Source organism: Pagrus major, chromosome 3, assembly GCF_040436345.1.
Source record: "Pagrus major chromosome 3, Pma_NU_1.0".
NCBI lineage: Eukaryota > Metazoa > Chordata > Actinopteri > Spariformes > Sparidae > Pagrus > Pagrus major.
Window position 1 is genome coordinate 1,243,160 of NC_133217.1, and position 27,541 is coordinate 1,270,700.

Here is a 27,541-nt window from a genome sequence, read left to right on the forward strand (position 1 = left end):
AGAGACAAATAAGAGCGATAAGAGAAGTGTTTCAAAATAGTTGAATTAAAGAAACGGTAAAAACATAAAAAACAATATTATAACTTCAATCTGCAAAATACAGTCTGTCGTGTATAAGTCACGTTCTCTGTCTAAATTAATGTAAAAGTTGGTCCATAATGTTTAATGTAAGCATGTTTGTATCACTCAGTGTAAATCTAATGTTGCGCATTAAAGGTACAATATGCAACATTTCTGCATTAAAATGTCTAAAAACTTTGTTGTACATTTAGTCGAGTTCTGTATTTACATTATCCAAAATGTTCAGCCTGCCTTCATCCTGCACGCTGCTTCTTACAGCCAATATTTATGTTTCTTGTTCGGCGGTGACCTCTAGTGGCTGAAGTAATTATTGTGGCAGCAAAGGAGGAAGTCAGGTGAAGATAATAAAGAGTTTAAAGGCTCATTTATGCTTCCTTTACATAAGAAAACAGATACGTCTGTCTCAAGTGATATAACCGTCACTGCCCACATACTTCCATGCGTTCTTCACATTGTCATGAACCACTAGAGGGCGCCGCTCAGAGTCAAAATGGCCTCGCACGGACCTCCACTTTTCCTTCGCCACCATCCAATCTCCTCCCAGCTGTCCTGTAGTAACTGCTTGTCGGGATGGACGACAAACACAGGACTTTCTAACCAGAGACTGCTGTTCATGTCCCGATGAAAGACAACGATGAGTTATTTTAACTTGTGGACATCTTTACGTGAGCCAAACTGCGTTGTTTTCCTAAACCTAACCAAACTGTGACAGCATGGCAGGAGTTGGGTACCACTGTTACGCCTGGTAGCTGCAACGGTCATGTCGTTTTGGGAACAGGGAGGTATGTGGAGTCGCTGGCAACTGATCTATTCAGTCGTGTTAGTATGAGGACAGGTTGACATGTTTCCAACAATTCTCAAACCCACTGAGATCTGTCACATTTTTCAAGTTAATGTTGCGTTATATTGTCGCCTGTCGCTGTAACTTCCAGAAGGGAAAAGTGAGGAAGGACGCTGGCGAACATGACTAAACATAACATGAACAGGAGTCTGAGTCTCCTCAGATAGATTTCCATCAGCAGTGAAAGTTGTCTAACAAAGAAGACAACGACTCCCATGTCTTTAGTTTTTTGACTGAGAGCCCCCTAGTGGCAGAAACCCTGTGATTTCCTCTGATGAGGAAGAGTCTCTCTTCTTTCAGCCACGTTTCCCAGTTTGAGTTCCCACCACATATTGAATTTTCAGAGAGTTGGAGTGCGACTCCTAACTGGAGCAGTTTTTCCATCAACAGTGTTTGGTGGATTCCAGCATTCACCTGCCACACTCAGTAATCTGGGAGCCAAACTGATTTGGAGAGCAGAGCTCAGCCCGCGATGATAACTGGCACCTGAACTGAGCGTCTGGCAGAGCAGACGAGTGTGTGGCCACAGTCACAAACTGCCAGAGTTTAGATAGCAGCTCATGTTAATTTATCCTCCTGCTCACAGACTGAGTCACATCCACTTCCTCTGCCTGCTAGATCCACTGTAACATGGAGGTTTTCACAGGCTGCTGAAAAAAGAGGGGACAGTTTGATTCACGCGTCAACGTGTTTGACATTAAAGGATACGTCCGCTCATTACTGCAAAGAAGTGAGTGTGTGTAAGTGCAGCACAGTGTTGTTGTGTTGATGTGTTGTTGTGTTGATGTATTGATATGTTGTTGTGTTGATGTGTTGTTGTGTTGATGTGTTGTTGTGTTGATGTGTTGATGTGTTGATGTGTTGTTGTGTTGATGTGTTGATGTGTTGTTGTGTTGTTGTGTTGATGTGTTGTTGTGTTGTTGTGTTGTTGTGTTGTTGTGTTGATGTGTTGTTGTGTTGATGTGTTGATGTGCTGTTGTGTTGATGTGCTGTTGTGTTGATGTGTTGTTGTGTTGTTGTGTTGTTGTGTTGATGTGTTGTTGTGTTGATGTGTTGTTGTGTTGTTGTGTGGGTTGGAGCAGAGAGGTGCAGAGTGGAGGAGTTTATGAGAGCAGCTGCAGCAGACTGAAGAAGAAAACCTCCAACACTCAGTCTGTTGTGTTCTTCTTCTATTGTTTGTCCACAAACTCACAATATTGTACAATTATATTATATTATATTATGTTAAATTATACTAGTTTATATTATGTCATATTATATTGTTATGTTATGTTGTGTTATATTATATTATATCATATTATATGATATTTTATGATATTATATTATTTATATGTTACATTATGTCATATTTTATGTTAACATTTCTTATATATATATATTTTTTTAATTGTAAGAATTTCATTGTAGAGGGAAACTTGTTTTTTGAGTCATCTTCTGACCGATTCATAAAATCTGTCTTTTATCTAATGAAGTAAAACAGTAAATAACTGGACTGTAATTCTGCAGTACTACTCTTATATGAGTGAGAGATCTTTTGTCTGTTAGAACATCAGATATTTATGTATCTTTGGTTTTGTTATGTTTTGGCCATTTCCTGACCGACTTCTGTCTTTAACATAATCATTCACTTTTGTAAATGATTTATTTCTATTTAAGTTTTATGTGAAGATAATTTATAGTCTCACAATGGTGTGATTTTATGTGAAAGAGCTGATTTTATGTGTTTATTTTTGAAAAAACAGACAAATGAAGCATTTTTGAGCTGAACTGAACTGAAAGTGTCCAAATGTCAGATTTTAGCAGGAAAAACAAACAAAAACATCATCAGACATCACTAACAGGTCGAGTTTTATTTACAAAATCTACAGTTATTGTTGGTTTTTCTGAATGCTGCATATTGATTATTGATTTTAGCTGTCAGGCGTTGATTCTGAAGACATCCAAAACCAGTGACAATCTCTCAAACGTTGACGATGTCAGAAGTTGAGTCCCCGGCTTGTTTACGGCTGTTTGTCTTGAGGAAATCATTTGAACAGATTCTATTTTGAAAAGCAAACGTCTCATAGAAACATTAAAACTTTCAATCTTCTGTCAGAACAGACAGTAGAGGGAAGAAGCAGCCGACTCTGTCGTCACACTTTGCCCCAGGCGGAGCCTTTTATCTATCAAACTTTACCACACCAGGGGGGCTGCTGCTATTTTAGGCTTCCAATAATGTTTTTTTTATCCCTAAATTTTCCTGAAGTTAGTGTTTGTTGCTGAGCAGCTGAAGCCAAAACTCACACAGCTACACACACAGACGGTGACTGGCTGGAGGAGTTTTGTTTGTTGCCCGGGATCGAGGTGTTGGCTTCAACACTAACGGGCCGGGGGGTGGAGGGGGAGACGCTGGGGACCATCGGGGCCTCGCTGAGTTAAATCACTTCACTGGTTCTACAAACCTGCAGCCACAGATTCAGTCGGACAGAACAGGCTGCAGCTTTCACAGAGCTGGATTTTATACTTCAGGACTGTTTTTCTGTCAAATATAAAGAACATAAACAGCAGCACGGTGAGAGTTTTATAGGATAAAAATGCAGCAGCATCAATATCACATCTTTTTCTAGGAATCTCAGTTTTATTTTGTATATTTATTTTTATCATTTTGTCCCGTGAAGATTTTGACAAAGAGTTGTGTTATAGAGCAACGCTTGTAAGATGTCTGTCAAACTTTCAACAGGACACCTGACAACAAGCCACGTTTTTGCTCCTGGCATCCTGAAGTTTTAGACCATGAATATTTTGTGTTTGTAAATCTCCAGAAAAGAGATTTTTATGTTTGAAAATGCACTTGAAAAAAACATGTTTTGGCCTAAAATACCTGGTTCTGTCACCACAAACACAGATAGAAACTGTCCCCACATCTCATCAACAGTATCCAGCGGTTTCACGCTTACAAATGTTGAAAAGCCGTCTCAAACAGTGGTCTCTCAAACCTTTAGCAACCTTTTGGGATCATGTTAAAACACCTGGTTCTGTCACCACAATTACAGCAGGAACATGTCCAGACATCTAAACTAAACCAACTGGTGGTTTCATGCTTACAGATGTTGAAACAGCGTGAGTCTGGTGAGTGGCTGACAATCAACGTTTAAAACTTTCAAGAAACATCAACTTTGCAAAAGTTTCATGAGGAAAAAACACTAATTCAACATGTTTGTTAGACTTCACAGATAAACACAATGGAAACAGAAAAACCTTTAATACTCACTGTTGCTTCTTCACTACAGACACATGACTTAAATCAGAGAGGCTCCCTGAAAACCTAATTCATGCTTCACTTAATTGCCTGAAAAGAAGCCATTTGTCATTTCTGACATTTTATAGAATACGCAATTAATCATTTAATAACTGAGAAATAATTAAAACTTGTATTGACAGTGAATGTAATTCAGCTAAAAGACATTTTTTCTTTTAACGTGTAAGAAAAATATGTTATTTTTGACATGAATGTCGCTTTTCAGAGAGCGTTTGTGCTCAGTGAATACAGAGCCTTCAAACAATTCAACAATGACTCACAAACAACTGATCAACAGTTTTATCACAAAACATCCAGAAACACCGACCTCAAAGCCTCAGAGATCAGCTGTCCAACCCGCAGCCTGACAGTGAACACATCAACCAATCATCTCTCACCGTTTATCCAGTCAGCCTCCCAGACGTGTCCTCCGCCATCTTCCTCTCTCGGTCCAGGAGCAGCTCCCGTCCTCTCCTCGAGTGTCCGTCCTGCAGCCAGCTCCCGAACACGTCCCGCGCTCCTCCCAGGACTCCCCCGTTCTGTCCCCCGTTCTTCAACTCGACCACGTTCTGCTGCCTCAGTCTGTGGAGACAGACGGAAAGCTTAAACATTTGTTTTTGAATATATATTTGTTTGTATCTCCTGCTTTATTAGCACAAAGGCAGAAACATACATATTTAATAAAGAAGGTGATGCGTTCAGTGTGTTTGTTTGACCTCAATGATGCAGACCATATATCTCAGTGAAAAACATGATTTTAAATAAAACTGTTCTGAGATGAAAACTCGGCAGAGCAGCTTTAATGTTTGTGTTGGATGTTCACAGAGAATATTTATGCTGAAAAGTTTGTTTTGAGAAGTTTGTTTTTGAAATTTTAGTCTTCTTACAGCCCTTAAAGTATTTCATTTTAATTCATGTCAGAGTTTAGAACGGAAACTATTTCTTGAAGATTAAAGATTTCTTAATTATCCATTTTTATAATCCTTTTAATGTTTATTTAAACAGTTTATTAATGAGATCTCCTCATTTTTGTTAATTTTTGAAATGTTTTCTTCTGTAACACACGATGACAAATGAAAACACACGCTGTTTCTGCAGACACAGACGATATGGAACATTTTGTTTGTTTCATACGTTTGACGTGTTTCAGCTGCCAGTAATGAGTCGAGTTAACAAACGTGGAGCTGATTTAATTCTGCAGATAAAAAAAACAGGACTTTTTAAAGATTTTTGTTTTTCACGCTGATGTGATTGCTAACAATCGGATTTATCAAAAGTGGGTCATAAGTGGGAGAATTTGTTAATTATAATGAGAAGAAACTAATAATCCACTAATAATTATTCTCTTCATGTTATGCAAACTTGAGAGATCAAAACTGGGACAAACTTCATGTTTGGGCTTCAGTTTAGGCAAAAAATAACACATTTTTACTTAAAAAACAAATATCATGCTCATTTACAGGTTTACAATTAACATATATTATATTATTATAATATATATGTCATATGCAGTATTTAAAATAGGTTTATATGCTTTAGTGCTCAAATAACATCAGTTTTCTGTGCTGCAGCACCCTCGGTTAGCTCCTGTCTCTTTAAGGCCCCGCCTCATGAACCCCCAGCCTGCCCTGATTGGTCAGCTCACACATACCTGAGCCAGCAGCGCTGACAACAACAGAGCAGTTGTGCTGAATCAATTCTTACATGGCAAACCAGCTGCTAAGCATAAATTATGCAAATGTGTGACATGGTGACGTGTTGTGATGTCACAAAGTCACAGAATTAAAGGCGGGACTACTGATGAGGAGTTCAGGAGCAGTGTTTTTTTGTGGGAGAGAGGAGATTCTGTTGGTGCAGACTTTGGGCTTTTTAACTTCCAAGACCTTTTACATGCACAAGAACATAAATAAATATAATATAAAACACTGAAAGTGAAAAAATGAAAAGAACAGTAGGTCTCCTTTAACGGTCAAAAATATTGATATACTGATGCATGTCGGTACCGAAGATTTGAAACTTTTTCAATGCTCATTTTCTGCAGTATCGACACCAGTACCAGCTGCAAGTTCTCACTCTTATTTCTCTCCAAAAAGGGAGTTGACACATTATTATTATCTTTAAAGACCTGATCTAAAGACAGAGAAATAATGTTTCAAAAAAAAAGAAAAAAGGATGATTTTGAATTCAATTTCCCCCATGGTATCGAAAATGGTCTCAAATATTGGTATTTTTCAAGGTATTGTATCAAAGTTATAAAGTGAACCCTCCTGACAGTCAGCTCTAGGATATTTTCACCGCATTTACAGGAAATAAGCAGTCAAAATGAATGACTTACAACACATTTGCATCCCTGACTGCACTTTGTTTTGTACAGAGCTTATGAAACCAGCACGAGCCAGAAGGATTTCACTGTGCCGGAGGTGCAGGTTTATTCTGTGGTGCTCCTAAACCAGGAGCTGACTCACGGGAAGAATAAAACTCTTGCCAAATTATTGTGGAGATATTGGTTTCCAACCTAATGGCTCCGTTATTTAGCCAAACATGTCCCAAGCTCCTGGAGAGGAAGGCAGACTAAATAAAGTCCCGTAGATTTGTAGGTTAATGTTCTGAAAACAATGTTAATGTGGCATCTACAAAACAGCAGCACCAGCCTCCGGAGGGGAAGCAGATATTTATTTTGGACGAACAGGTCACCACAGACGGTGTCGCTGGGTAGAAAATGATGCTGAAACTGCCGCCGTGCAGCTCAGTGAACACTGAAGGGCAGAAAATATTGAAGAGAAGATCCCCACATCAACAGCAGGCTGACATGTCCCATTAAAATGTCTGCGACCTTTTCTTGTTTAGTTTTAAGGCTTCTTAAAGAAATACATTGGGTATTTAATTGTTTCAATGTCTGTTTTAAGTTAAATATTTATCTGTACATCTGCAGAGCACCAGTTGGCTTTTTATTGTATTATATATTTGGAAGAGGCCTATCTTATTTGACTTAATCAAATCTAAGCCAATCCAGTCCAATACTACAATAATAAATCTGATATTGTGAAAACCAACAAGCATCTGTGTATGTGTAGCATCTTATATTGGGGGTTAAGTGGCTCCGGGATGCCATGACAAAAAAATCTCCAAATTGTACCAAACCACTCTGTCCTCTTAATGGATCAAATGTGAGTAACAATAGAAGATAATCAAATTTAAAATGCCACTGAGAGGCCACTCTGAACAGTAAAATCAGTCCAACGAACACAGTACATGAAATTTACCCTACACAAATAAAGATTGATTGATTGGTTTAGTACCTGCCAGCAAACCGGTCTTGGAGCTCATCATGTTGACTGCTGAGGCTGTTAGCGCGCTGCTCCATCAGCCAGCCCAACTCAACCTCCAGCACCTTACTGCTGTTGTTGTTTGTTAGGGCTCCTTCCTGACAGTGCCGGATGATGCTGGGGGGAGCGTTTTCAGGGGAGCACACAGGCGGCCCCTGGCTTCCATTCACTCCATTGTTGTGAAAAAGTTCTGCCAGCTCCATGCCGCTGCTCTGCAGCCGGCTGTCAGTGAACCAGCGGGCGAGTTCGGCGCGAGCCAGTCCTGTCCGACCCTCCGATTGGCTGAACTCCTCAGGGGAAGGCCACCGCGTTTGAGCAAAATCGTCCTTGAGGAGCGCCTGGGATCGGCTGTCTGGAGGCACTGAGCAAGAATTCGGGTTGGGGATGGAGGTGGCGATGGAGCTGGGAGCAATGATGGGCACTGTGTGCGAGGGTGGAAGAGGGCTCTTAAGGTGGCCCATGCCGGTGCTTGGCTTGTGAATCCCATTCAGCTGTAGAGTTTGGTGTTGCTGCTGATGTAGTCCTTTCTTAGTGATGGCGTTGATGCCACCGGCGCCCATCCTCTTAGTGCCCATGGAGTTGAGAAGGGCTTGTTCCAGGTTGTCACGTAGTGCACGGCGCTCCACAAACCAGCTGTCAATTTCCTGGTGAGACAGGTGGGTGGTGACCGCCAGATTGTCCACATCGCTTTGTGTGGGGAAGCTGTTCCTCAAGAAGTTCTCCTCCAAGATCTTCAGCTGTTCAGCTGTCTTTCCTTTCATCCTCTCCAGCAAGGGGAATTGTGTCAGCACTGAGGACTTTTGATGAAAGTCAAGTTTCTGCGCTGCTGCCAGCTCGCCGCCATCCAGATGCATGACTCCATTGTTGTGAGCAATAGAAGTTTGATTGTGGGGCCACTTCCTGTCTGTGCGAGATGTCCCGTTGGCCTCGGCCAGAGGAGTGAGTACCTTGTCTCCTCTCGGGTAGCTGGCTTTCAGCTCCACTCCTTGCTGCTCTTTTGGCTTCTTGCCATCCAACAGGAATCCTGGAATCTGGGATGGGGCTTTGGCCGGAGCGCGAATGGACTGGATGATGGTTGGCCTCCGTATCTGTGGGGTGATAAGTGGAGGGGAGTTTGGCAGCTTCAGATCAGCAGCTGGCATAGCGTGAGTATTTGGGTGCTTTTCTTTGGAAGTGACGGGCGAATTTAACGGAATAAGTAATGGGTTTTTAAATGACGGGGCGAAGATAGGCGGCGGAACAATCAATGGCCTCGTTAAAGACTCTGGAAAGACGATGGAGGGCAGCGACACCAACGGCTTCGTTTTGGTGTTTCCAAACGCCGAGAGAATCTTCCCTTTGGACAACGAAGACGGTGATGATGATGATGATGATGGTGGTGGCATTAAAGGCACAGTAGCGGATGACCTCTTCATCTCTGTGGTGACCAGAGGAAGTGCTACAGGTCTCTTCATCTCCATGGGAACTGGAGGCGGAGCCATTGGGAGACGGTCTTTTTGAGGAGGAGGGGGTGGAGGAGGAGCCATGAGGACCTTGTCATTAGGGTCGCCAGAATGGGGGGCAACTGCCATGATTGGCCTCTTCGACTCCGGTCCGAACACTGTCGTCAGGTGTGTTCGTTTAAGGCTGGAGCCAATGGCAACTCCAGCAGGAGCGTTTGTGGTGGTGACAACACTTAACCCATTGGACGGGGTTGTCCGTAAATGGCTTGAATGCCTGACTGTAGTGTGGACAAGAGGCTGCTGGGAGGATTTGGCAGATGGCTGAGATACAGGGCTTGTAGGCAGGACGGTGAAGGTATGATGAGCAGGAGGGATGGAGCCATTGAACATCTTTTTCCTGGCCTCTTCCACCTCCTCCGGGGACCAGGTTATGCCTTGTTTCAGCCGCTGGGTGGTGAACCAGACTTTGATCTGTTCCTCCGGGTGCTTGGAGGCGGCTGTCAGCCAAGACAGCTCTGCATGTGTCGGGTAAGGGAACTTGTTAAAGGAGGTGATCAACGTCAAGTTGTCATCTAAAGATGGATTGTATTTGGTGGTGTTCAAGGGAACAGCTATTTTTGGTACAGAGTTAAAGTTGGGTGGGCGCTGGAGCATCGGGGTTACATGGGAGAGCCCTTGGAGGATGGTGGGTTCAGGGATGATGACCGTTCCGTTGATGTTCACCGCTGTGATTTGATCCTTCTGGATCAGCCCGTCCAGCTGGCTTTTCAGCTCGCTCCCTTGATAGAGCGACTTGATACTTTCTGGGGATTTCACCGTGGTAGATATGCAAGGTGGAAACACAGAACTGCTGTTGCTTTCACCTTGCTCATTTGTCACTTCGCATTCAACTGAATTGTCCTTGCCTTCGATTGTCTGCTCTAAGATAGTCTGATTGTTCATCTTTATCCTCTTGAACTTGAAGTTCGTCTCGCCCGGGTGCTGGCTCTCGTTGTGCTCTGTGAGCGAGTCAAACTTGTTGGTGTTGAAGTTGCAGACAGCACAGAGGTACAACGGATTGAGAATGACGTTAGGGTGGCTGGAGTCCACGTGCTCTTTAAAGTCATTCAGGTTCTGCGTTGAAAACGGGCAGTATTTGCACTCGTAGCCTCTGGCCTGCTTTTTCTGGGACGCTGGGTCTGATTCAACCTCTTCCCTGTCTTTCTCCTCTCTAGCTTCGACACCCTCAATGACAGGGAGTTGGTCGTCTTTACCCAACTGCTCCTCTTGTTCTGATGGCTCAGGATTCTGGTTTTCCACTGGTTTTGGAAACGTCTGCTGGTCTGGATTCTCCTGCTGGGGGTTTTGACTCTTTTCTGCAGATTCAGATGATTCTGACTGTTCTTTTTCAGTCACATCATTGTCTGTCGATATTTCCATGCCCATGACTTCCTCAGGGTCATCTTGCTCTTCTGGCAGGTCGTTAATGACCCGGACCATGCAGGGGGTGGAGGACTTTCTACGACTGGACATGATGGCTGCTGCTGGTGGTGGTGATATTGGTGGTGCTGGTGTTGCGTTGAAGAAACTGTGGTTTTTGGCTGCTGCTGCTGCTGCTGGTGCTGGCCGAGGACGTCAGCGTGTCGGTGTTTGAGGGGACCTTACTGGGAGCTGATGGTTGTGGATACTGGCAGGTGGTTGGAGGTGGAGTCTCCAGCGTGCGAGAGGGAGGGCGAGAACCGGCTGACGGCGCTGGCCCAGGACCGGTTGTGCAGTGGCGTCTCCCGCTCACTGGCAGTGTCAGCTACCGACCTGGGCGTCATGGGAGGGCATCACATACAGCTGCGGCGCTCAAGCTGCGTAGAGACAAACACAGAGAGAGAAAATTACATGTTAATATTGTTTGTGTTCAGTGAGCTGTTCTCTAGTCACTTGAGAGAAGACTAAAAGCAGAGAAAAATACATGTTAGAAAAACACAGAGAGAGAGAGAAGTCATGTTGATATTGTTTGTGTGTGATGTGATCTGCTGCATTCACCCAGAATAAGACAAAGGACGGGAAAAACGCATGATGGGCGACGACAGAAGGGGAGAAAATAGATAAATTGCAGTTTTGGTTGAAACATTCTATTCATTTGAGAGATGTGAGATCAAGGATAAAACAAAGCAACATCAACTGAGATTTATCCTTACTGGGGTCACTTGTGCACTGTGTTGTACTATTATGTGCTTTGGATCAAATGTTCCTTTCGAAGACAAGAAGCAATAAACTTAAAGCCCCTGGAAATGTCAAATCTGAAGTTCCTCTCTACAAAATTAAATATTTATGACTTAAAAAAGCAACAAAGCTCCTAAAGTGTAACACTCGTCATCGACTGGGGTGCGGTTTGATCACATTTACTCGACAGTGGCCTGAAAACACAAGCGTAACGTGAACGCCACAGCTGACATCAGGTTTAAAATCAAATATTAGAAGATTAAAACGTGACTTGAATGTGGATTTTAGAGGTAAATACAAATAGCAGAATTTGTAACTAAAGAAAAGGTGAAAAACGGATATTTGCATTTTTGACGACGATATGTTGTTAAAGAGAAGTGACAAAGAAAATACACTGAGGGAGGATACTTTATATGATTTAGAAAACCTAATAAAATCACGTTAGTCATATATCAAACAGGATATCTGCTCATCCCAGCTTCCTTAATACAGTGATTATTTGCTGCTGGTGTCAAGAAAACACATCTGTTTTATATCAGTTGTTCAAATGTAAGTTAAATATTTGGTAACACTTTGTATGGAGTCTATATGAATATTTGTGACTGTTGTCTTTAAGTGTCATTTGGTCAATTATGTCACTCTTAATGCTTAAAGTTAAAATTGTTTGAGATGTCTTTGTCAACAAACCATTTATAAAACTTAAAGAAATTATTCAGCTTTATTTATTAAAACTGTCATGTGTGGCTGGTTTTGACATTTTGACATTTTTGGAGAGCTAGCTCCACAGCTAACTGAGCTAACTGAGCTAATGGCAGCTACTAAAGTTTGTATTTTTGTATTATTAGAAAATGTAAACTTTGATTATGGAAGTTTACAAACACTGTATCTAAGACATACGTCTCACATGTGAGAGAGCAGATATACGACAGATATTGATAAAGTGATTGTTTGCGATGATCCAATCATCTCCTCTGGACTTTACAGACAGGAGGTTTTAGTTTGATAAGCGACATGACGTTTTCCCCTGTCCTGTAAAGTCCGTCCTTTAGGGGACAGGACATCACTGGAGCTGCATCAGGTCTAATCAGACGCAGGTGGATGACTGCGCTTGCCGACAACGGCGTGGCCAGAAGTTAAAAATAATGCAAGTCTGACTGACAAGACGCCACGCCCGAAAATTACAATGATTCAGAGTGCCACTTAATCAGGGCACGCTGTTCCAGGCCAATCACATGTAAATGCAATAAATTGAAGAGTCCACAGTAACTACAAAAGGCAAAAAAAAAAAAAAGTCTCCAAACTCCAAACCCCATTAAAAAGACATTAAGCGTCTTTCATAGATTCGGGCAAAGACAACTTCACAGGATAATTACCCTGTAATCATGTAATAAGACAGACTCAGTGATGAGATCTCCTGACAGCTATCATCCACACAATGGAACTGAGAGAGCGAGGTAAAACAAGATGGAGAGAGAAGGAGAGCGAGAGAGAGAGAGAGGAAGGGGGCATGTATGAATAAATATGGGAACTGAGGGAGAAAAGGGGTAAAAATAAAAGGAGGACAAAAGAAAGAAGCAGGTAAAACGCAAAGAGAGAGAAGAGAGAGAGCGGTGAAGAGGCACAGAGATAAAGAGGAAGAGAAAGAAGGGAGAGTCTAAAAACTTCCAGCTGATGAAAGAGAACAGGCACAAAGCAGAAGACGTTTTAACTAGGCCATGGCCTGGCAGACAGAAAGAGAGAGGAAGACAGTGAGAGAAAGAAAGAGGAAGACGAGGGAGAAAAGAAAGCTGATAAACATAACGAGGGAGGAGGAGAAAGGGACAACGGAGCGTTTAAAGAGGCAGAAAAGAGGAGACGGAGGGAGAAAAGATAAACAGAAAGAAGAAAAAAAACGAGACGCAGAATCGAACGCAGATGAAGACGAGCTGAAATATTTCAAATAATACCAGAAAATGAGGTTTTGGTGCATTTTCTATCAGCGAAGTTGAAGCTTTGAAAAGGTGTCCCAATCATTTGGGAGAAAAAAACACATTTGCCAGAAAAATTGAGAGTATTTCAACACTTAATTAGTATTGGGCAAGCTGTTATTTGTCCCAAGTGTCACTTAATGTTGGACATATTTCATGCTCTCGCAGCCTTGATCAGCTCCTCACCGCCTGCACGGGAGACATATTTTATAGTTTCAGAGTATCCAGAGTCCTGTTTGAATTGGTGCATTGTGCAATGAGACTGAACTAATCCTATGTTATTATAAATCTCATGCATTTACATGGCTGTTTACTGCATACTTCAACTAATGAGATTTCACAAGGAACAAGGCACATAAATACTGAGACAGAAAAGAGCCGAGAGAAGGGTCGATTGATTAATTGTTCAGGTCATTTATAGTTTGTTTATTTTACTTCAATACTTTTTGGGAATCGACTGAAATCTGTCTGTGGTAGAGGTCTTCAAAGACGTGGAAAACTATCTGAACCGGATCCAAACGGGACTTCAAGGCAGTCCGACCTGATGATTATAGAATAAAGAATACAGAGAGAACAGCAGCGGCATGATGCTCCGTCAGTTAACAAGCAGCTGTAGTCAAAAACAGCAGTTACACCTTACACACTCTGCAGCAACTCAGCCGGACCTACAAGACCCGATTAAAACTGGAAATAAATTTGGACGTGGCCCAGGTCATTACGAGGTCCTGGGTCAAGCTGTTACTCGGAAATGAGACGACCCGTGAAGACCTCGAGCTCGTTGCATCGGAAACTGTCAAGTATGAAAAGTTAGCTCGAATGTTTTTTTGCCAGTACTTCCTGATGTAACTCAAAACTTTTCTTTTTTAGAAGTTCTTCATTGAAATACTTCGAGCATAACTGTATCGTGACGTCTGGACACTTTACAGCCGTGTTTGTGGTGACACAACCAGGTGTTTTAAGCCAAAATATGATGTTTTTCCTACAATAATTAAAGGGTTATGCGCCTAAAAAAGCTGCCATGGGGCAACAGAGACCACTGTTCACAAGACCACTGACTGACACATATTGAGACATTTTCCAGCCGTGATTACGACGACAAAACCAGGTATTTCAAGCCAAAACATCATCTTTTCAGAACCCTAACCAAGAGGTGTTTATGTCTTAAAGCCTAAAGTGTAAGACCACCGGTAGAGACGGCGTTCTCCCATCTTTTCCTTTGTGAAAGTCAGTTTGTCAGCAAGCTTTATTTTGAAAGTGTATATGTATTAATGCTACCTCGACCACGCAGACCTTCACATACAAAACTGGCACTCGAGGGGTCGTCAGAGCGTCGTAGTTTGTTGTAGTGTTCAGGTGTAAAAACTCTGTCATCCCTCTAAACTCACAACAAGGGCGTGAGTGAAGGTGTACTCTGATATACTTCTGTCCGCACTTGTCTGTGCTGTGCACTTTATGTCAGTTACTGCACCGTCTCCCAGGCAGATTACCCTCAGGACAGACAGAGTAATCTTGATAAAGCAGAGTATTGTTTTGATACTGATCTCAGGTATTTTACTGGCACAGGTTATCGATTCTATTTTTCCACGACAAGATCAAGCCAAAAAATACCAAACATTTTCTGGATACCACCGTCGAGAAGAGGAGGAAAAATCTCTCACTTTTCTTGGTGTTACATAATTGTAAACTGGATATTTTGGGAGGTTTTAACATTTGAGTTCGTCAAGGATTAAACAATTTAAAGAGTTAGACAAGAGTGAATTTGTAAATTATATTTAGAGGAACTAAAATCCAGCGACGCTACCAAAGTACAGGTCAGTAATGATCCCTTCAATCTGGGCTGCACACCATTTCAAGACAGAAAGTACCAAGTCTTTGGTACCATCAGTACTGATGCAACTCTTGTTTTTAAGGAGATGGAGGGCATGTAGCCATCAGTAGATCTGAATCAGTCACGGGGGTGTATTCAACCTAAAATGGGTGTTTAGTTGCTTTTTAACGACCTTGACTTCGGGGAAATTGTCTAACCAACTGACTTCTCCTAAAAGTCATTTATAGACTTACAGAGAATCAGAATAATGACCACATCCGGACAAATAATGCAGTTTTTCCATTCACATTTTCTACTTGGTGTACATGCTGGTTTGCTTTAAAATACTTTGCCAGAGACGCAGCTGCTGCCAGAGGTGAAGTGGGAAAAAGACAGAGAGGCAGATGGGAAACGAGAGATCAAACAGCAGGAATGAGAAAAGAGTGTAGGAGGAGTTGAAGTCGGGAGAGCAGAGGGTGCATGTATAGGAAGAGGTGGAGGGAGACGAGTGTGTAGGAGCCAAAGAAGAAGAGAAGAAAGTGAAGGAGAGGATGAAGGGTAGGAGGAGAGACAGAGGGAGAAAATGAAAGGCTTTAAAAGATGGAGGACTGAGAGAGAGAGAGAGAGAGAGAGAGAGAGAGAGAGAGAGAGAGAGAGAGAAAACAGATTGGATGATAGAAAATAAGAAATGTAGAAGCAGACGGAGCTTCAGGCCGAAGCTTTTCAGTGGAGCTGCGACGGCGGCGGCCTCGCTTCATGTCGATGAGGAGCAGCGCTGCCTCTGCCAGCTCCAGAAAGAAAGAAAGGGAAGGAAAAAAAAAAAGAAAAAGAAAACTACAACAGTGTCATGTTTTGCTGCATCACTGGATCGGCCTCGAGGACTCCGGGCCAACTTCTGACGAGGGGAGTCATATGCCGCTTGGCTGCGTCCCATTTTGTCGGGCTCAGCTCGCCTCCACGCATCCTTGTAATTACTTGTACAGTATTTGTGTACAGGGGATTGTTCGAGGCACGGCAGCACTCCGTAATTATGGAGGGAATAATAAAACTGCAGCGGTGATAACAGTGATTTGCAAATTGCAAGAAGCGGCAAATTTTCCTTTTGAGAGGCAGGTGAGATCAGTTGTTCCTCAGCTGGAACACAAACAAACCTCTGTCCTCTCTCTCTCTCTCTCTCTGGCATGATTTTTCAAGGCCAGCGCCGATAATTTCAGACAGATGTGACATTCAGAATATTTGATAATTAAAGCCCCCCCCCCCCCTCGAGTATTCGTCTCTTCTAAATCCAACCAAATTCAGACCGGGACGAGACACCAAAACTCCCCGCTGAAAGTGACACCAAAGTAACTCGAGTGGATCGGCCCGGGCGAGGCAGGGTTCACTGCAGGTTTTACAGACACTGATGAGGAAAAACAGATCAGATTTTCTCCTCCATCAAGGGCGAAGCGACCCATCAGCCTAACCACAAACTGTATCCATCCATCCATCCATCTATGTGACTGCTGCACTGTAGGCAATTCAGTTTTGCACGTTCAAGGCGAACAAGGGCATACCGGAGAGAAAAGGGTGTCGAGGAAGCCATAAAAACAACTCGGGAAAGAAGGTAATGAGGAGATATCTTGGGAAATGAAATGACAAATTAGGAGGACGAAAGGAAGATCGGAAGGAGCCAACTGTGCTAATAGGAGGGGTTAAAGACGTTTTACTGGAACAAGGGCAAACTGGAGGGGACGCGGGCTCAAAGGGAGGGAGGCGGCGCAGATTTCAGCACAGAAACGATCCGCTGAAAACAAAATCCACTGACGCTCATCTCGTCTCTACAGTACGGTGGCCCGGAGGTTTATAAGTCAACCTGCAACCATTTCAGGGACACCGTCTCTCTGTCGAACATAGAAACGTCACTCCTTTATGTAAAAGTAGAAGTACTGATTCAGCTTCTTTACTCCAGTAAAAGTAATAGAGTACAGGCTCTGAAATGTACTCAGAGTATCAGAGTAAAAAGTCTCCCTCTGAAGGACATTTGTGGTCAAAGCTAACTGAAGCTCACGTCATATTAATATAATTCAAGGACTATTAAAGTTAAAGGTAGAGTCAGTAGGATTTGTCCCAGCTGTTCCTGAACGCACCACAAAGACAGTTGATTGTTGAGTCTCATTCCCAGGACGTCAAATAGCCACATGTTGGGTTGGTAAAGCGTCCCGAGCAGCAACAAAGTGAGAAAAGAAGAAAATCCAGGCGGAGGGCTGCAGATACAGAGACTGGGTTACTTTACCTTCACACTTATACGTGAGAATATCCCTGTACAACAAATATCTGTGTTGAGTTGTATTATTATTGCGTGTTGATGGACTTTTCAAATCAATATTCAATTTCATTTAAACACTGAAAACATAACTTTGAGAACAATGTGACGTCTGACGGCTGCGATTGATTATTTATCTGAAGTTTTTTTGTCTCAGAAAGTTGATTTCTGGCTTCTTGAGAGGCAGAAACACACCGTACACAGTCTGAAACACAACAACAAGCTCAAAACTAATACAAGTTTGGCTCATTTATTTACTTTAAAGAACTCTCTTTACTTCAGAAAGTCTGTGAGTCCTTTCTAAACTCATCACGCAACACTTATATTTCAGAATATTTAGTTTGAGATGATGATCATGTAACTGCAGCTGTGGTTTCGAGCCTGTCCGTTCCCATCCTTCACTTCCTGTCTCCTCTCTTGTCAAAATAAAGGCGAAAATGCTTCTAAAGAAACGACTGTGACTCATCATGACGTTCAGCTTCATGTCAGACGTCGATGCCACAGTGAGGATGTTTCATTCCTCTTTATTGTCGTACAAAAGTTTCCTTACTGTGTCTAAACTCAGAACTTAAAATGGCCGAGAGTGTCTTACTTTATATTGCACGTCTTGTGATGTGACTGTTGCACATGCACACACTGGGATACGCATGTTGAGATTTTAACATGCATCATAATCTTTTAGAAAAGTTGCCATGATATCAGACACTAGTCCGGGACAAACCCCCAGAAAAGACCCATGAACTCCTGAAGAGAGTGATAAATGACTGGAGCGGAGCAGAAAACTGCTTTAAACGTGGAACAGTCGTGTTTGGACGTCAGTATCTGCGCCAATCCCACAGACTGGATCATCTCCAACAGAGTTCTGACGCCTGGTGAGTCTCCATGAAGGACCCCTGACTTGGCTCCTTGAGCAAGACGTTGTGTAAAGTGAAGAGAAGGCAGGAAAGGACTGTAACACGTGAAGGAACGAACCGAAAGTGGAGGAACGCCTGAAGGTTGTTTCTTTCAAGGCGGCGTTGCATAAAAACCCAAAAGTGTCCTGGTTTCCCCGTGACCCCCCTCCTCAGGCACACATCATCATGCACAGAAAAAACTGCCAGATGCATGTGTGTGTGTGTGTGTGTGTGTTTGTGTGTGTCTGTGTTTCAATATAAGTGTGTGCGTGGATGCTAAATGATTGATCAAAGGACGCCTTTGTGTGGGCACCTCGTGGTGCTAATGCATCATTAACACAGCTGGTTGTATGACCCAGCTCCTCTCAGAGTGCCGGGCTATTTCCAGCAGCTTCCTCTTAAGCTTATAGAGATCCAAATCTCACTCGTGTTATATAAGAGTTCTGCGAAACCTACCGAAAAGGACGTCATGACCAGTTCTACCTCAGGTTATTTTGGCTGGCCCTTTAACAGCAGGGGAAAGAGGCCTGGTTCTGACTGGTAGCTGCAGGAATCTGGAGGAATCACCAACAGGGGACTGAAATTACAGACAGAAACAGTCTGGTAGAAAAATCTCTTCCTGCTGAAAGATAATCCGTCCTGACTGAGCTCGAAGTAGGTCTGGGTGTTACTGACTAAATCTTAAATCATGATATGGATAACTCGATGATATTTTATCAGAGAACGATCTCTCAAACAGGATCAACTCGTTACATGTTGGACGCTCAGTGAGCTTTTCACCAGCAGGGTGTCAGACACTCACATCTAGAGTCTTTACACCCTTCACAGACACATTTCATACAAGTTCAAGACACATTTTTGGACATATCATGTTTTTCTTATTCAAGTATTGATGGTCAGTATAAAGGTGTGTAATATATATTACAGGTCGACAGACACGGCTTTTTCAGGGCTGATCAAGGAGACTGAAAACTGATATTTGGGACCATTTGCAGTAAAAAATGAAACTTTTTGAACAACCAGTGATGAAAGTACTCAAGTACTGTTTTAAGTACAATGTTGTGGTACTTTACTTGAGTATTTCCTTTTTCTGTTACTTCATACTTCCTCTCCACTACATTTATTTAATGACTTTAGTTGCAGTCACTTTATTATTCAGTGTTTACAGGCTGTTAATTGTGACGTGTTACCAGTCAGATGTTGTTGGCAGCAGGACATCGTGTGAGAGGAAGCTGCATCAAATCACCAGCAGTTGGAGACGTACACAGCGGCTGAATAATGCGACTCTTCAGTGGGAAAAGCAAAACCAGTTCTTAAAAAGGAACCAGCCCAGAACCAGCACTTAGTTCAAAAATGGGGTATAAGTGAACAGAAGCAACTCAGGAGTGCAGAGACTCTTTTCAGGCTACTGGCAGTCACAGAGCTGCAGCAGTAACAGGAGGTATATTTAATATCACTGAGGGCCATAAAAAAGCCCTGTAGGGACCCAGAGTGGGTCCCAGCTCCTCATGTTTGGAGCTAAATGACTGATGGCTGTCCTGATGAGGACTAAGCTGGCTTTTCATTGGCAGAGAGCCTTGAGAGAGCTTTAGGTTTCGGGTGATTGGCTGGCTAACAGGATCGCGCTCTCAGCCTTACGCGAGTCGAGACGAGTCGGCCGAAAACATTGTCGGGTTTGTCAAGGTCGAGTCTGCAGAGCTGAATGTGGACGACATCAATCAATCTGTTCATCACTCCATCGCTGGCGTGGGATCGTTCACTTGCAGTCCTGACTGCAGCCTCCACTGTCTGTACGCTCACTGTGTGTGAAGGAAGATAATGTGACAGAGATAATGGCCGAGAGACGATTGATCATCTCTTATCGCCGCAGATAATCACCTGTCAGTCTCTGTGGCGTTTAACAGAAGTTTATAGCTTTATGTTGAACGCCATCAGATCCTCTGAAGAGCAACGACAGTCAGGGCTCGACACCGACGGGAGAACAAATATCTGAATTTAGATGCTAATATTACGTGTTGATGGACTTTTCAAATCAATATTTAATTTCATTTAAACACTGAAAACAACGTGACGTCTGCTGGGGTTGATTATTTATCTGAAGCTGAAGTTTTATCTCTCTGAAGTGAAAGGAAACAAACTGACACATTAACGAATGTAAAATACAACAACGTGATAAAAATGTATTCTAGTTTCTTTCACTTATTTACTTTAAGAACTCTTCTTCCTTCACAGAGTCTGTGTCCTTTCTAAAACTCATCATGCAACACTTTTTAAGACGCTGATCATCTTATTGTAGCGTCCCTCCGTTCCCATCCTTCACTTCCTGTCACCTCTACTGTCAAAATAAAGGCGAACATGCTCCTAAAGAAACGACTGTGACTCATCATGACGTTCAGTCTCCGTGTGGATGTTTATATCCTCTTTTAATTTTAGCACCAAAGTTTCCTTATTGTGTGTAAATATTACCTTTCTCTTTTTTAAATGCCAACTTTTCTAAGAACGTATTGTTTTCCAGCAGCCACCTCACGTACTCCTGACATTATAAATCTGCTGCCGGTGTCAGATTATGAAGCCATGATTTAATTTCACTTTCACATTAGTTTTCATTTCAGTTGTGACATTTAAATAAATAAAAGTTTACAGAGATTCAAAAAGAAAAAGAAAGACAGGCAGTAAGGGAGACGAGAGTGTGAGGATTGAACGGAGTGATGATGATGTTGTGATCGGTGCTGATTTAACTTCAGGTGTCGCTGATGTACGATGTTTATTTCCAAAACCAGAAGTCAACAATGAGTTATTTTAATGTGTTAATGTAGCTAAGTTATGTCAGGGTCAGTGGATCTTTTTTAGAAACAGCTATTAAAAAACTATAAATGAGAGGATGATTGATTTTTGTCTTGAAAATGAGGAAAAATTAAATACAAAACATTTTTCTACTTCATGGTCAGAAGGACGAGCAGAATTTTAAAAAATCATTTTTTAATTTAAGGCCTTTTTTTTTTTTATATACTGAGACCGGATTTAGTCTTTTACAAGACAATTTGTCGGATTGCTCACGTGCCAGAGAGCGTTAATCCAGGCTGAAATGCTCCTGGACACCTGCTCTGATACAGTGTCAGGCCCGTCAGACACGTTCCTGCCGCCAAGTCAGCCACGATTTTCCAAAATCCAGTCAAGCCGGCCGACACTTGGACTCTGACGCGTGTCCATTTTACTGTAGAGTTCCTGAGAAAATGGGAACGTCGCATGATGATGTGATGTATCCCAAACCTAACTCAACTGCAAGTGTACGATGAAGGTCCAGTGAGCTTGTCGCTGGTACGCTGTTATTCAGTCGTTCAGTTCTGAGGATGTGTTGCCTTCATTTTAATTTCTTTGTTTTTGTTCTCTTCCCATTGGATGCTTTTTTTTAAAGGACCTAATTGTAAGAAAAGCTGATTTTTGAGTCAAAAACTGACGCTTTGAGGTTGTAGGACGGGCCGGCCGCCATCTTAAAGCGTCAGTTTTCGACAAGTTGGGAATGAGACCCAAGACCCAGTTTGACGTTATGGGTGCATGTTTGGGTGTCAGGGACGAGCATTTCAGGCAAAAATACTATTTGATATCCACCAGGAACTATTGCACCATCATTCAAAGATACTTGATGGTCCTGTATTTATTTCTAGGCGTCGATAAAAACAAGGGAACATATACATTTTTTAGACAAAACCGAAGGTGCATGAGCTCTTTGACTTTGTATCATTTAACGGGGCACTATGTAGTTTGGGGGAAGAAACACAAACTCAGAAATATTTATCTTTTCACTCACTGAATGAACAAGCTGTTCTCAGAGAAAGGTGGCAGGGTCCGCCACGTATAAACAAAGTAAAACAGTATGTGATGTCCTTTAAGGTCAGATTGTTTATTCAGTCGTGAGAACAAAGAGAGTTTGTAAAATAAATCAGTCAATAAAGATCTTTCTCTTCTGATTAACATTTTCTGCCCCAAAACTACAGACTGCTCCTTTAACGACTGTTCGAACAGTCAGAATTTACGACCCGTCCCTGACGGGGATGTGGACCGTGTTTTCTTTTTCATCCAAGGAACGAAATAAATAAATAAATAAATAAATAAATAAGTAAATAAATCAACAGTCGGTGAAGCTTTGGTTCAAATATCGGAGAGGATTCTTACACACACACACACACGCACACACACACACACACAAAATCACACACCAGCACACACACACACACACACACACACACACACGTGTTGTATAAATATCTATGAAGGGACACACAAATATGCTGAATCACACACACACACAGAAAATCCTTGTGACCTCCAGCTGTCATGACGGACACACACACACACACACACACACACAGTCACACAAACACCCACGGGCTTCACATGGCCATGGTTTAGGAATGCATCACACACTCACACACACACACACACACACACACACACACCTGACTTTCCATCAATTCTCCCTCAGCAAACTGTCTGCCCCCCCGCGACTATGAAATATGAATGAAATACAATTAGCAGCTTTAAAGAACTTCATCAAGGCCGCGGCCTCCATCCGAACAACACACACACACACTCACACACACTCGCGCGCACAGTTCAGTCAACTCTGTCTGCAAAAAACAAATAAATAAATAAATAAACAAATAAATAGATAAATAAATAAAAGCAGCGTCCTTGGACAGAGCGACAAATCACAAACATCTGTCGGGGAACAGATTAATAATCAATGACTGTAGATTTTAACGCTTGTTGACTTCTTCACTTCTTTTTCTTTCTTGGAAGAATTAAAAACTTAAATTTTAGTTTGGAGTCTCGCAGGGCGCCGCTGTGCCCCCGTGACTCCCCTGCCATCCTCCCATCCCAAAAATATAATGGATGCAGTGACTCATTAAAAAAGTGAAGGGGGGGGGGTGAGGGGGGAGGGAGGGTGGGTGAGGATGGGGGGGGGGGGGGCAAAAAAATTAGGAAAGAGACAGAGAGAGATAGAGACGGAGCGAGCGGGGCTTCATTTCCATGGCGTTACCATGGCAACAGCAGCGCAGGAGAGACGGCGAGGTGCCCTTCTGCCGTCGCAGCTCCTCGCCGCCGAATATTAACCAGGCCTGTATGCTCAGGTGCTAATTAGGAGGAGAGGAGAGGGAGGGGGAGGGAGGTGAGGAGGAGGGAGGTGAGGAGGGAGGTCAGGAGGGAGGAGAGAGTGAGAAGAAGAGAGTGAGAGGAGAGGTCAGGAGGGGAGGGAGGAAAAAAAACACACGAGAGGCGACAAGAGAGGAGGAGGAGGAGGAGGAGAGGAGGTCAGGAGGGGGAGCGAGGGGGTGAGGAAGAGGAAGAGGAGAGGTGGGAGCAAGGAGGGAGGAGCAGGTGGTGGAGGGGAGGAAGACGAGGAGGAGGAGGAGGAGGAGAGATGACAAGAGGGAGGAGCGGAGGTCAGGAAAGGTGAGGAAGAAGGGAACGGGAGGAGGTCAGGGGGCAAGTGGAGGAGGAGGAGGAGAGGGGAGGAGACAAAGAAAAAGAGGAGAGGGGAGGATTCATGATGAAGATGAGGAGGAAGAAGACAAGAAGAGATGAAGGGAAGAGGTGAGGGTGGGAGGTCACTGAGGTGGAGAGGAGGAGAAGTGGTGACAGGAGAGACGGAGTGAGGTGGAGATGACAAAATCAGAAAAGGATGGAGAAGAGAGAGAGGAAGAGGAGGTGAAAGAGGGAGGAAGAAAAGAGATGAGGAAGGGGAGGAGGAGATGATGGAGGGATGAAAGAAAGGAAGGAGCTTCTTAAGAAATGAGGAGAAGAAAAGAAGAGAAAGAAAAATGACTGAGTAGCAGGATGTGAAGTAGGAGGGAAGGTGAGATTAAGAAAGAGAAGAGGAGGAGGAGATAAGGTGAGAAGAGGAGGAACGAGGAAAGAGAAAACAAGGAAAGAGAGAAAGAAGGGATAAGAGGAAAAGGATTAGGAGAAAACAGAAGAGGAAGGAAAGATAAAGAAAAGGAAGGAGAGATGAGGAGAAAAGTGGGAAGTAATGGAGGTGAGAGGGGAAGAGAAGGAGGGAGAAAAGAGGAGAAAACAGAAAAGCGAAAGTAGGAGAGGAAGAAGAGATGGGGATGAGGAGGAAAGGAAGGAGAAGAAAGACATGAGATGAGGACAAAACAAGAAAGAGATAAGGAGACAAGAAGAGGAAAGAGTGATAGGGATATGTAAGGAGGGAGAAGATAAAGAGAAAACGGAGGAAAGACATGAGTAGAAAGGAGAGGAGGAAGGAGAGACGAGGAGAAAAGGAGAAGATAGAAATGGAGATAAGGAAGCTCAGGAAGGAGATAAACGGAAAAATGGACTAGAAGAAGTAGACATGAGGAGAAAGGAGGAGAAGAGGGAGGGATAAGGAGATGGCAAAGAAAAAAGGAGGGAAGGAAATAAAGGAAGCTCAGGAAGGAGATAAGGAGTGAAAGGGGGGAAAGAAGTAGACATGAGGAGGAAGGAGAGATGAGGAGAGGAGAAGAGGAAGGACAGGTAAGGATAAAGGAAGAGGAGAGGAGGAAGAGGAGGAGAGGAAGCAGAGTTACAGGAGTCTCGTCTCCTCGCAGCCCGTCAGGTTGATCTGTTCTGCTCGGAGAGGTCAGAGGAGGACAAAGGAGGTGAAAGAGGGAGAGACAGAGGAGGGAGGAGAGGAGGATGATTAAAGGCCGACGGAGAGCAGGAGATGAAAAGAGAGGTTTACAGAGGTGTATAGGGAGAGAGGGATGAGAGGAGGCGAGACAGAGGAGGTGTAGAAAGAGAGAGCGAGCCGGGTCAATAAAACATGCATGAGCCCGTCGCTCTGTGTACATCTGACTGTGTGTGTGTGTGTGTGTGTGTGTGTGCTTTTACAGGTGTCCTCCTCTTTCTTCTTCATGTATGTGTATCGTGTCCTCATCTATACGTGTGTGTGTGTGTGTCGTCACCCTGTGTGTGTGTGTGTGTGTGTGCGCGCGTCTATGCACGAGTCATATTTAGCGTGTCTGATTTAGCCTCTCGTGTATACGCGTGTCCTCACATCACGTGTAACTATTTCCGAGTGTACGCGTGCATGAATGTCTCCATATGTGAATGTGTGTGTCTTCACGTGTATGTGTGCGTGTGTGTGTGTGTCCTCAGCTCACACGGCGCCGTCTCCATCCAGCCATGAGCTGCTATAAGCCTGAGAGACTCTGTGCTCCGACGCACACTTATATTCAGTCGTATATAGGTCAGCGCAAGCCCGTCCACGCCGACAGTGACTGCGCCGCCTCACGGCCTCGTCTTCACATCATTTAACAGCAGATGTCAAGAGGCAAAAAAATAAAACATGCGTTAAAGGAACAGAAGTAGTCGAGTTTAAAGGAGACGGGCCCGTCCGTCAACAAACACGGGAAGGAACTGAAGATACACCCCAAACAATTCATGAGAGATGTCGAGTTTAAAGGAGACGGGCCCGTCCGTCAACAAACACAGGAAGGAACTGAAGATACACCCCAAACAACTCATGAGAGATCATTGCTAACACTTTAGCACGAACTATGTTCAGCGATTAGAAGACGTCATGCTAACAGTGACAGTGTGAGTGACAGTTAACGTCCTCATACCACTTTCATAACTTATGCTGAAGGAGTTCTAGACTCGGAGAGATTAAACTTACAATATGTTGGCTAACAGGCTAAATGTCAATGCTATGCTATGCTAACAATTTCACTTTGTTGGATGGAAGTGGACAAAGTGCTAACAGGTAATCAGTGATACAATATAACAACTTCGAGGAATCTGGAAGCTACTTTAATTTGGCATTTCCATTTTCTGCTTCTTTATACCTTCACTCCACAGTTTGGAGGCAAATATTACACTTTTTACTCAATACTTATTTGATTACTTTAGCTACTAGTTGCTTTGAAGACCTGATTTTTGAACTGATTTATTTTGTTTGCAATTAGATTTTTTTTAAAAATGATAATTATGATAGCCTGCATGCTAACATTTTAGCAAAGATGTTCCTGAGTGATAGTGGACTTCACACTAAAAGCCATTCCCACCAGTCCGATGTGGCAACACAGAAAATCTACACGCGATTTTTCCGCAGTGTCTCTGGGCTCGTTAGGTAGAGCGGACAGGCTGGGTGGCAGAGCAGCCCGCCTGTCTGCTCTACCTAAAGAGCCCAGAGACACTGCGGAGCGGCTCTGAAGGACGAGTGACGCCGACAGGAGCAGCAGAAGACTGAGAGAGAGGCCGAAGAGGTTGGTGTGTTTACCTGCAAAACTACAGCTCAGGCACAGATAAAAAGTTTCCATTTTGAGTCGAGCATAGAGAACGCAACCAACGCTAGTAGGGCGGGTCTTGTGTGGGAGCCATAATAATACCATATTTTGTCCTTGACTTGGTTGTTGAGGTAGTCATGGTGGTGTTGGATGTCATGAGACCAACTTGATGAGGTTTTCTCCCATTTTGACCTGGAAGTAAACAATGGATTTCATTGGTCTAACGTATATTTACGCGGGCAGAAAATACATTTTTTTGGGACAAATATTAGCGCTTGGTGTGTAACCAAGTCGAACCGGTCGAACTGATGCTTAAATCTAACAGTGGACTCCGTCTAAAAACTTTAGCTTCCACTGTGTTGAGAATCAGTTGGTGTCTTTCAGCATCCACATGAAATAGCGCATAAATAAGGTACAAATATATAATATAGTAGTTATTGAGTTTTTCCAGAGGTTTGAACATGTGAATGAGGCCACTATGTCGAAGCTGCACCTTTAGTTTTGTGTATAAACTGTGGGCCTCTACACAGTCACCATTACTAAGGACATATGCACTACGGGTCCTGTAAGGCGCTTTGGATAAAAGGTTCCACCAAATGGCACATTTTAATGACAAGTTAAATCCTTTATGGGGATTTAGTGAAAAGGACTTAGAACTTTAAAAAAAAATCATTTTATTTTTGGCCTGTCTTTTATAGGATAAGCTCAGCCATAGGCAGCCTGCAGTTAATACAGCTGGGAGACTCTTCTGGAGGTATTTCAGTTATTTTATAGTTTACAGTGGAAACACGTGAGCAGCTTTTATATGAACACTGAGCTGCACAATCAAGTGATCGAGTTATCCAGTGAATCGTTTGCTTTTTCTTCATTTACTCGCACAATACTGGCATGTGTTGTTTTAAATGTTTTCTGTCTGGAGTTTAAATTGTCACAATATTGAGTTTTTGTGCCATTTGAAAACAATAATCATGAATGTTAACTGTCACCTCAACGTCTGGCTGCACAAATAGAATTTTCCCATTATTCACGCTGCACAATCTTAAACCACAAACACATGAAATAGCCGAGTGAATTCATGTTAAATTGGTCCAATTCTCTGCATCGAGCTCTTCTTTATCTGTACATGATGGTTTTAA

General features: G+C 43.0%; 1 protein-coding gene across 1 annotated transcript in view; it reads right to left on the minus strand.

Moving 5' to 3' along the window:
* Positions 1-27,541, minus strand: part of LOC140993515 (zinc fingers and homeoboxes protein 2-like) — a 122,207-nt gene that overhangs the window by 12,922 nt on the left and 81,744 nt on the right. The window contains exons 3-4 of the mRNA XM_073462974.1: positions 7,499-10,802; positions 4,598-4,781 (exon numbers count right to left, since the gene is read on the minus strand). Of these exons, the coding sequence (XP_073319075.1) occupies positions 4,601-4,781; positions 7,499-10,479 (3,162 nt within the window). The 5' untranslated portion in view covers positions 10,480-10,802 and the 3' untranslated portion in view covers positions 4,598-4,600. The remainder of the gene's footprint in view (positions 1-4,597; positions 4,782-7,498; positions 10,803-27,541) is intronic.